This window comes from Typopeltis vanoorti, chromosome 17, assembly GCF_054136105.1.
Source record: "Typopeltis vanoorti isolate ZY-2024b chromosome 17, IOZ_Tvanoo_1.0, whole genome shotgun sequence".
Classification (NCBI taxonomy): Eukaryota; Metazoa; Arthropoda; class Arachnida; order Uropygi; family Thelyphonidae; genus Typopeltis; species Typopeltis vanoorti.
In genome coordinates, this window is record NC_143565.1 from 13,731,361 (window position 1) to 13,743,408 (window position 12,048).

The 12,048-nt window shown below is 35.1% G+C and overlaps 1 protein-coding gene across 2 annotated transcripts in view; it reads left to right on the plus strand.

Annotated features, from left to right (window-relative positions):
- Positions 1 to 12,048, plus strand: part of LOC150097168 (aldehyde dehydrogenase family 16 member A1-like) — a 134,761-nt gene that overhangs the window by 73,449 nt on the left and 49,264 nt on the right. For both annotated transcript variants that reach the window (XM_090407213.1, XM_090407214.1), the window contains exon 7: positions 9,080 to 9,169. In XM_090407213.1, the coding sequence (XP_090263339.1) occupies positions 9,080 to 9,169 (90 nt within the window). The remainder of the gene's footprint in view (positions 1 to 9,079; positions 9,170 to 12,048) is intronic.

A 12,048-nucleotide genomic window follows, 5' to 3' on the forward strand; every position in this document is an offset into this window, starting at 1 on the left:
TAGAAGATAGCGCAATAAGAAGAAGATATGTTTAATGTCAATCATTAGTAGTTTCAATCACCAAATGGAATAAATCTCTTCCTTCAAGGAAGGAATCAGTCATATGATTCCATTGCTTTTTATTACATACTTTTGTCAATTTTAATCACTTGTTCAAACTTTTCATTGATCTCATATAGAAATTGTTCAACTTTGTGGAAATACCACATAAAGGAGGATTAGCTTAGAGTAAGTAAATATAATAAACACTAGTATTGTATTGATAAGCTAAAACATACTCCTTGGCACACCTAGTGACTTTCCTCTTCTGAATATCGCTCTCCTATACCTCACCTGCTGATACCTATCATACCTGTCAGACAGCTAATCTCTAATCCAGCATACTAATCTGCTATCTAATATCATCCATTCTCATTTAATTACCAGTTTGTCATGTGACAATCTATTAGTGGCCTTTGCAAAATTTGAATATACCACTGCTATGTGTGCATCGCACACACACACCACTGCTGTGTGTGCATCACCCTTATCCACTGCATTTGTCACCTTGTTATAATATGTAAGTAGATTGCTAAAACCTGATGTTCCTTTAGCAAATCCATGCTGACCATCAAAGAGAATACTGCTGTTGTCAACCCAGTTGTCGACTGTTGTCAACTAACCCCTCACAACTCGAGACAAGCAGATTGGTCTATAATTTGAACTCTTAGTCTTATTACACTTTTGATGCATCTGAACAGTTTTGCACTCCTTTGGAACTTGAATGCCAGTCTAAGACTTGTGTTTTAAAAAAACAAAAAGGTAAGTTAAAGCTGTTGTTACTCCCCAAAACATTCCCTCGAGACACACACAGTGATATACTACCAAGTCCTACTGTCTTATTGACATCAGGATCAGTTTTACTCACCATCAGTAGCTCTTCTACTTCTCTCGAGTTTTTGATACATTCACAAGGATAGAATACCTTAATGAATTGCTCATTTAACACCTCTACTATATCCTCTCAGTGGATATCATTCTACCATCATCACCGACCAAGAAAATTTGTAAAATGTTTGTTTACTCTCCTTATGTACCATCTTACTCTCTCACTTGTAGGAGGTAATCTTATTAAATACTATTGTTAAATAATTTTGTGTATGTATATAATATATATAAAAATATATAACTACCTGCTTTTTCTTTCAAATCTGCTAGTGATACTGAGCTCTCCTCCTGATTTCCATGCATATCATTGTATGATTATTTTTAAAAATTTATAAAAATTCGATAAATATACCTTTACCATTAGTAGCAGAGAAAGCTAAGAATTTTACTGCCTGTAAAACAATAAAACCGTAAAACAGTGATATTCAGAGAGAAGAGGATCAAAAAACAAATGTTAATGGACAAGAGCTGAAAGAGGTTAGGAACTTCCCATATCTAGAGTGCAACATGATGTGTGATTTAGACTGTAAAAAAGAAATAAGATTCCAAATAATAAAATATAAAGGCCCTGCAAGTTAAATACAGCCCAAAAGAATTCTCTCATTATGCTGCAATTAAAAGAAAGAATGAATTTGAAAGATTAACTCTGCTGAATGCAGATGGTATGCAACTGACTAAAACAAAAATGATTGTTCAACTAATGAGTAGCTATTATGCTAAAAGCTATCAACCTGGTATATGCAACATTGATTTCACTGCTGCCTTTTCAATGAGGAGGAAGTACTAGAGCTGTTACACAAACTGAATAAGAATTCTGCAATAGGAACTGACTGGATATCAACATGGATGCTAAGAGAGTGTTCAGCTTAACTGGCTATTCCTTTGACTAGGCTATATAATTTGAGTCTCAGAACAGGGAAGATTCCACAGGAGTGGAAAAAATATATGGTAATTCCATTGCACTAGGGTGGTGCAAAGACTGATGTATCCAAATATCAACCAGTCAGTATTTCAGGAGTGGTGGTGAAGATTTTGGAAAAGCGGGTTAGGGCTCACATTCAGAAATGGTTTGATAGAGAATAAGGGAAGGTCACATTTGAGCTTGCTCACATTCTATAATAATTTACCATTGAGTTAGACAAAGGAAATTAATACATCATGATACCATGATACTTTTAGATTTTACTTAGTCTTTTGACAGAATACAACATGGAAGACAGTCGCATAAATTGGGGAATATGAGATTGGATTATAAAATATTAGTGTGAATAAAAGGATGACTGACAGACAGATACCAAAAAGTGGTATATGGGGGGGGGGGGGGGGTAAGTCCACAGGATTTAAGTTAACCAATGTTATACCACAACAATCAGTCCTTGGTCCACCGTTATTGAGTCTGTACATTAATGACATTGGAAAAGATTTGACATATGACATACAGCGATTTGCTGATGATAGAAAGATAGGTGGTGAAATCGGGAACGCTATTGATATGCAGTACTTGCAGAATGTTTGAATAGGCTGGATTTGTGGGCATGTGAAAATGGCTGTCAGTTCAACATTAGTAAATGTAAAGTCATTCACTTTGGCATGATTAGATATCCAATGCTGTATTATGTCGGTGGGATTATGCTAGAAGAAACTGATCAGGCTGGGAATCTTGGAGTTTTAGCAGGCAAGAAGTTGAAGTTCAAGGGTCATATAGCAAAGATTGCAAATATAACTCAAAAGATAATTGCAATGCTGAAACAAACTTTAACATGCAAAGATAAGGATGTCATTTTGCCTCTTTAGAAGGTCTTGATAAGACCTCACTTGGACTATTGCTTGGACTGGTCTCCTGGTTTCTGTGGTAATTCTGATACAGTGAAAAGAGTGCAAAGTAGAGTGTCAAAGATGATATCAAGATTGTGGAATACTAATTATGAAGACAGATTGAGAATTTGTAGGCTGGACATTAGCAAAGAGGAAAAGAGGGATAATATGATTGAGAGTTACAAACTTTTGAAAGGGTTAATATATAATTTCAATAAATGGAAGTTTTCTTTTTCTGGAGGGTGGGGAAAGCACGCGAGCATCCTTGAAAGTTATTATTATTGCCCTCCCTCGAGGAGTCCAAAGACTCATCGAGGGAGGGCGCCAACTCTACAATTCTCCATCTCCACCACCACTTCATCCATCAACTACAGCAAACTCTACAACTCTCTGTCTCCATCACCATTCCATCCATCAACTACAGCGAACTGCTGGAGTGCAAAGGTAGACTAGCTGCCTAGTGGTGCACCCCGGGCAATGTGATTTCCAAGGTGAAATAGTCTACAATATATGGCAGTCAGACAATCCTAGGGATCTCCTGACTATTTGATTACATTGCATTTACCCAAAATGTCAAATCGAATGAGTAGTTCAGGCTCTTTCCAGAACCAGCAGACACGGCAACTTGGACTTTCAGTTCGTATTTGCCAATTAAATATCGAAAGCATCAGCTGGCCTAAATGTCAGTGTTTTTCAAAAATACTCAAAAAAAAAAATGAAATAGACATAGTTGTTATCCAGGAGACACGCATTGATAAGCAACAGGATTTTCAGAAAAGGAGTAAAATTCCAGGGTATGATCTAGTGGACGCAACACTCCACCAAGTATATGGCATTGTCACATATGTTCAGAGCAAGATTGATAATGTGTGCCTTGTATCAACATCAACCCAAGGAAATATTCATACTGTGACTGTAAAAATAGGAGAAATCACAGTCATCAATATATACAAACCTTAGAGTGTGTTGTGGCCAGCACAAGTGTTAGAGACTCAAGCTCACCCTTCAATTTATATAGAAGACTTCAACAGCCACCATGAAACTTGGAAATATAGGACTATGACTTGAACTGCAACCTGGGACCAAGAATATAATCCACATCAAACCTTTGATGTCTAAAAGAAAAGTCTTGGAGGCTTTCCCCCATAGTCAACATCGACCTGTGTTCATCAAAGTGGGGCTGCAAGTACTGCTGATCTCCTCTTTTCCTCGCCCTCATTGGAACTTCGGCAAAGCAAACTGGAATGCAAGAGGTTTTAGAAAAAAAGTATATTCCAGGATGGCGTAAAAATAACTTATTTTTGTATTCCTTAATATTTTTGATTTTATACTTGCTTTGAAATATCTTCAATATCATTCCTTTCACTTATCTTTTTTAACTTATTTAACTCATTTTAATTGTCGTAACGCTACGTGTAATCTTGTTGCTTGAAATAGTCTATCAATTTAATTCCCCCCTCTCAAGGTCATGACTGTGCTACTTCACGTGTACATATTTTAGAATTTAGGAATTGCCTCTGGCCGGAGCCAATTCCTTTGTCTAAATAGCTAGCTTTTCCTCACATAGATCTCTGAAAATTTATTTGTATTTATGACTGCACCATCAGAGATTATGTAAAAGAATTGTAATCTTTCCTGTACATGCAAGAAAAATGCCCTGCGCAACATGGAAATATCTCTAAAAATTATCTCTAAGTCAAGCAATGTTTAAATCTACTATTTGTCAGTCGTGGCTACTTTTACTCTTAAGGTCACATAGGTTCTATCTTTTTATGAGAAGTGCATTGATCAGGCAAGTTATTTGACAAACAAAACAGTTTATTCATGCTAAATCAAGATACATATAAAGGGTAACACTACACATACTAAAATAATCTAACTCAAATTCACTCAATAAAATGACATGGAAATATTATAAATTCACGTGTCTGGTTCTTCACTGGATTAATTAACATTTCTCTCTTTAAACTTAATGACCTAATGCAATAAATATGCTCACATATGATTCAGACACAGGAGCAGAGTTGTACACGCTTTACATTAATTTAACTCAGACTATATATATTATTAGGCTTAACTAAAACTTTCACATACTATTCCCTCTTCAATATATAACATTATCTAATTCCTCATAACTGTGCAAACTACTTCACAATTATTTTAACAACACGGCTTTCTGTTTTTTCCTACTGTTCTTTATGCTAACAAACTATAAAATCAGCAATCTTTGCCCATTAATTTCACATCTAGGAAAGTCCTAAACAAAAGTCTTACTTGCTACTTTGTCATCCAGTTCATTACACAAGATCCTAGAGATCGTTGACACCTTCTTCTACTTTCCAGTTAATTTCACACACGGGCACTTTTTACAACATCGATGATACTTCACATGCGGAGATCATCGAGGAACTTAGCGGTGGGAACTCTGGAGTAGATCGTCACTGCTATTACGAACCTCCTATCATCGCCGAGCTTTGGCTGGCAGGACGTGGATCCCCGTCCTTGGAATGGCAGGACACACTGGAAACTCCTCACAGCAAGAGCTGGAAGAGAAAAGCCTAGCTCCTTTTCCTTAGATTCTTCTCCCTTTTATTCTGCTCTCCCAATCTTGGAACTCCTACAGATTGAATTGCCCAGATTTTCTTGAAGGGGTCTTCTCAGCCACCCGGCGGTCGCCGAGTTAAAGCAGGAAACCCTGTACTTTGTTGACCTTTGCAAGTTGCTATAGCCTCAGGTCTTACATTCTTAATCCCATCTGTTATTTCTTTGTTTGTACAATTTTCTTATTACAATTTATTTTAACATTTTTTTTTAGCTTTATTACAGAAAAATGAGTTAAGTGTTAATCAAATTACAAGTATATTATATTATTTTCATTTCTCAAGTAAAATCGATATAGAAGAAATTTTATTCTAAATTCCCTCTATGCAAGATTTTACAATGGGATGAAAAGAGTGAGACCCTTTATCTCTAGCTTCAGAACATGGGGTCTGCTATGAAAACTGGGCAAAGTTTCACCGATAAGACTCCAGGAAGCCAAAGTGTCTCCTAATCAAGTTGCAAATCGAATATTATTGTCAAGGGCACCCCAGAATAATAGCCATGATACTCGAGTTAAAACAGATCTTGATAAATTGAAAGAGACATGCAATCAAGAATCTTGGTATTCTTTCCACTTTCTTATTACAGAAGTGATAGATGGATTGGAGGAAATGAAGCCGTGTAAGGCTTCAGGGTTTGATGGAAGGCACCCTGATTTTTTATGCCACTGTGGTAAATATGCATGTTTCTGGCTATCAAAGTTTTACTCTGATATTTTACAGACTGGACATTTGCCTTCAGAGTTTAAAAGATCTAAAATAATAGCTATTTTGAAGCCAGGTAAACCAAATGAACAGATAAAGAGTTATCGACCAATTGCTCTGTTAAGCATGTGTCTCAAATTATTGGAGAGACTTTTACTGAACAGAATAGACCCCAAAATACTGGAACATATACCTATTGAACATGCAGGATTCAGACTAAATAGAAGTACTATAGACCAGGTCCTATCTTTGACTACATATATTGAAGTAGGATTTCAGCAGCACCTTAAGACTTCAGTTGCCTTTATAGACCTCACTGCCACCTATGATACGGTTTGAGGCAGAACCTCATTTATAAATTACTTAAAGTCACACGATACAAAACAACAACTGCGCTTATCAATAATATACTCAGTAATAGGTCATTCCAGGTTGTTTTGGGAACCAAAATAAGTGGAAGCAAATTATTGAATAATGGGCTGCCCGTGGTCCTGTCCTCTCTCCGATGTTATTTAGCTTATATGTTGCCGACATGCCAGACACCATATCCAGAAAATTTGGAAATGCAAATCATTGGGCCTTGGCAACAAGTAGGCTCAATAGAAACTACAGAGACAACACTGACGACTGACCCTGGACTCTCTTGGTAGATATTTCAGGAATTGGCGTCTTTAACCAAATACCAACAAGTCTGAGACCTGCAGCTTCCACCTTAATAATAAACTTGGCAACAGAGAACTTCAGGTTTACCTTAGTGGACAACTTTGACATAATAATACCAAAATTACTGGAATAACTCTTGACAGGTCTCTGACATTTAAAAAAACATCTCATAAACACATCGGCTAAAATTAAGACTCGCAACAATATAATTCAGAAATTGACCAGAACATCTTGGGGACCCTCTGCAACAATGCTTAGATGCTCAGCTCTTGGCCTTGTATTCTCCACTGCTGAATACAGAGCTCCAGTATGGATCAACAGCTCACACACCCATCTGGTTGACAAACAGCTCAATAATACTATGCATCTCATTTCAGGGATAATTAAGAGTACTCTCATAGAATGGCTCCCTATTTTAAGCCATATTCCTCTTCCACTGTTGAGAAGAGCCAGTGCTTTATTCAAGGAGTATAGAAAGATCCAGGAAAATCCCCATCTCCTAGTGTATAGAGACGCTTCAAATTTAATAGATAGATTGAAATCGAGATATCTGCCTGTTAGCACTGCTATAAGACTTCTAGAGAACAATTTTGACTTCAATCAAGAGTGGAGATGCCAATGGGAGGTTTTTGCAACTCCAGACCTGCAGAATCTTCCATGCAAAACTTGAATTACACCAAATCGGCTAAGGACTAACCGCGGTCGATGTGCAGACTTTTTTTTACAAGTGTCAGAAAATGTGTTCCCTACAATACGACTGTGGATGTGAGAAGCAGACCATTCACCATATTCACCAAGAATGCCTACTGAGAGCATATAAAGGAGAGGAACAAGATTTCCTAGTTCCACCACTTGCGATCATTGACTGGATTAATAACTTAGATATAAACTTGTAATATCTGATTGGTAAAAGAATCTTAATTTTCGTATTTGTAATTTTTTACTGGTGTTGTTTGTATATTTATTGTGTTATACACATAAATTTAGAGATACTGAGTTTAGATTTTTTATATATATATGTCTTTATATTTTAATTATATACATATTGTTATCATTGCCACCGACACTGTATATGTTTCTTTTTCTTGTGATGTAATAGCCATACGATAAAGAAAATAAATAGCGAACTGCTACTACCATCACTACTTACACCAGTACCATCTATTGCCCACCACTATCATTGGTCTTTTTTGTTCTGTAAATTGTGTGTTTTCTCAAGGCCAATTTGCTCACATGCATGATGAAAAACCTGAGTTTCCCTGAAAAAAAACTCTGCTACTTCCGTATGAGATCGGCTAACTCATCTTCAATTGAAAAAAATTCATATAAAGTTGAGAATGAATGCTGTCAAAAAAGGGGTTAGGGCTAGATTTCTCTCTCATAGAGTGGTGCATGATTGGAATGGATTGCTGTTGGATGTTGTGTGTGCAAGGAGTGTGAATGAATTCAAGAACCAGGTGTGACAGCTGGTTCAAATAGTATGGTCTCCATTGATGAGTTGCTGACTCCCTGGAAGTTTCTCTTATTAATAATAATTGAAAGGAAACTAAAGGTATAGCCTTTAGTTTTGAACATATCTGCAGAATGGATAACAGTAGAAAGATCAACCCTTGATGCTTGGTACAATGGATGGTATAAATAGAAGAGGACGTCCAAGGCATGGAGTTTGCAAGATTTGAGTCATCCAACAATGAACAGAGAAAAATGGCAAAGGGTTGTGAAATAGGCATTGGACCCATGGGAAATAATGATGATTTGAAAGCGGAGGACAATAAGATATGGAGAGATCTGCATCTATATATACTGATTGCTTTGTATTGGAATGAAAATGACTATGTATAGTAAAAAATATCACTCCCTATAGACTGATTGTACAGATGCATATCAACAGCAAAAGTTTTTTTTTTTTTTAGCATAAATACATATAATGTCCTAACAGCCTATTTCAAAATAATATTTAAGTGAAATTTATTCATTCATGTATATATACTTGGTGAAAACCAATTGATTTATGAAACTTAACTGAATTATAATGCAAATTTTTAAAAGAAAATAATGTTTATTTATTGTTTTTTTTATTAAAAAAACATTAAAATAAGATATTAATTTGAGATTTTCTATGCATTAAGACAATTCACAAGTACTAATTTTACAAATAAAATTTTACTGAAACATTGAAACTGCATTCCATATATACTAAATAATTTGTCAAGTTCCTATCTTATGCACAGCCTGGAGTGAATATGTTAAATGAATTTTACTCTAACGGTGTTTGCTGTAACTATATCTACATGTATATGAACCTAACAATTTATGCTGAAACTGTAAGATGATGATTATTAATTTTGTTTCACCTTCTCTATGTTTAGATATTCAACACTGATAAAAAGGAAGATGCTAATGTTTTTCCTGCTATTGTCACAAACGTTCAAACAGTTTCTAGTATTGTGGCTGAAGAGGTAATTCATCCTATTCTTTCTCTGTTTTTAATTTTATTTCAGTTGTTTCACATTACAGATATTACAAACTGTACAAATAAAAATATGATAAAGCAGAGATATTGTTGAAGATACCTAAGTCTTTACCTGGAATGAAACTTGAAAAGCCCTGATGGAACTGATGTCCTGGTCATCTTGAACTTAATATATATGGGCTGAATTTTCACCTATACACTGGCAGTCTAATTTTCTCTTGGTAACTTTCTTCTTTTAAGATGAACAAATGGAGACAGGAGATGTCCCACTGTTTATATGTATAATATCATAGATAGGTGGTGGATGAATTTTGTTGCCTGTGAGAGTATCACTTTAGTTATTGGAGGCTTGAAGTGGCAAATTCTTCTCTCCTCTAAAGATTTTTGTATGTGTCATGTAATATTATTACATGACAATATAATAATAATTGGCTGCTAGATAGTATACCAAGACTAAATAAATCTAATATTAAAAAAAGTTTCCAAAATTTTGGTTAATCTTGATAGTATGTCCCTACAAGGATTGAACTGGGTTGGTTTCAGTTGCATCTGAATTACATATTATGTCTCTTAATTGTGTATATTCTCTTTCTTGTCTACCTCTTTTGCCAGAAAAGCCTTTACAAAGATTCCTTGTGTTATCTCTGTAAAGAGATGTGTTTCTGCACATTCAATGTATCCTTACAAATGCACTTTACTGTTTTCACACCAAGTGTTAAGTAAATTTTCAACAGTTCGATTCATGCAGTGACTTTTAACTTCATTCCTTTTTCAATCCAGGAAATTGACTCAAGATCATATATATATATATGTGCAACTAATAACTATATACATTGTAAATTAAATTAAAAGTAATAACTATAAAACTATTTAGATCCAAGGCCTTCTAAATTAAAACTTTTTTTTTTGAAATCTCCTTTATCTTTAAAGGATAAATTCATTCTCTCACTGACTCATTCTATTAATAGTTTGTTTAACATGAAATCAGTCTACCAGACTGAACATTTTATTTTTCATAACAAATCCTACAAAAAACAGGAAAGGTTCATTAGAGATTTCTTTATCTAGCCTTTTCTTAAAATATAAAACTTCTTGTTAACTTCCACACTGTTTCCTTATTTAGCATATATTGTTATATTTGCTTAATAAGGACTAATGCTAAATATATTCTAGTTCACTAAATATAACAGTACATAGGAAGTGCTTAAGAAATTCTTAAATGATACAGTATCATTTTAGGAGGTACTAAAGCTGTTGCACAAAAGCTGAATAAGAATTCTGCTTAGGGACTGATGGGATATAAGCACAGATGCTAAAAGAGTATTCAGCTGAAGTCACTATTCCTTTGACCATGCTATATAATTTGAGTCTCAGAACAAGGAAGACTCCACAGGAGTGGAAAGAATATATGTTAATCTTATTGCACAAGAGTGGTGCAGAGACTGATGTATCCAAATATCAACCAATCAGTATCTCAGAAGTGTGATGTAAGTTCTTGATAGTGGTGAAGATTTTGGAAAAATTGGTTAGGACTTGCATTCAGAAATAGGTTGACAGAGAAGCTTGACTTTCCAATGAACAGCATGGGTTTACTAAAGAGCAGTCATGTTTGAGCAACTTGCTCACATATAATAATTTACCATCAAGTTAGACAAGGAAAATGCACCATGATACTTTTTGATTTTGCTTAGGTTTTTGACAGAATACAGCATGGAAAACAGTTGCATAAATTGGAGAATATACATTTGGATCATAAAATATTAGCATGGCTAAGAGTATGGCTGACTGACAGATACCAAAAAGTGGTATACAGGGATGTGAGTCTGCAAAATTTAAGGTACCAGTGGTGTACCACAAGGATCAGTCCTTGGTCCATTGTTATTCAATCTGTACATTAATGACATTGGTAAGGATTCTCCGATGCCTATTCAACTCATTCTGTAAGTTCTTGATATGCAGTACTTACAGAATGAGTTGAATGGGCTGGAATTTTAGGCATGTGAAAATGGCTGTCAGTTCAGTGTTACTAAATGTGCTTTAGTGTGATTAGATCCAATGTTGTATTATATTGGTTGGGTTATGCTAGAAGGAACTGATCAAGTTAGGATTTAGTAGAGTAGAGTTTTAGTAGATAGGAACTTGAAGTTCAAGGGCCATATAGCAAAGATTGTAAATACAACTCAGAAAATAATTGCAATGCTGAAACAAACCTTGTCATAATCATGCGGTTTCTGTGGTTAAGAAGTTCAGTCAAATTATTCCAGTTTAGTAACCACATTCTTATTTAAAAAGACTGTTTTTTAAAAACAAAACAAGTACTAAAATACAAACCTGGCAAGTTTCGTTAGTTGTCAGACTAATATCTTCCGGGGTAAAGATAACTAACAGTTTAAAGCACAAAGTATAAGAAATTACGAAAAAACAAGTTCATTTATTGGTATTATGAACATCAAAAAAGTTTGTTAAAAAACTAAATAACAGATTTATACAACCGTTAATATATGTTAGCTGGAAACTATTTGATGTCGCGTTCTGTGGTTCACTTTCACTCTGTCCGAGGTCTGAACTGGATAAATTTTTAATAAACGCTAACCAAACTTGATTTAAAATCAAACCTTGAATTTTGTCGCATTGTATAGGAATTTTAATCATATTTGCTGCCTCTTTGAATTTTCTTGTGAAACGGTTTTTATCAATGTAGGACATGTTTGTCCCAGAGTACAGCATGACCAGTAGAAGCCGTGTGAAATGTAAAGCCAGACTTATTTTCTCTCTTTTTTTGTACGTCCTTTTGATGTTTGCTCATGCAGATTTCTCCCGATCTCCTCGTCTGGCCTACATTGCAGATGCCACAGGAACAGTGAA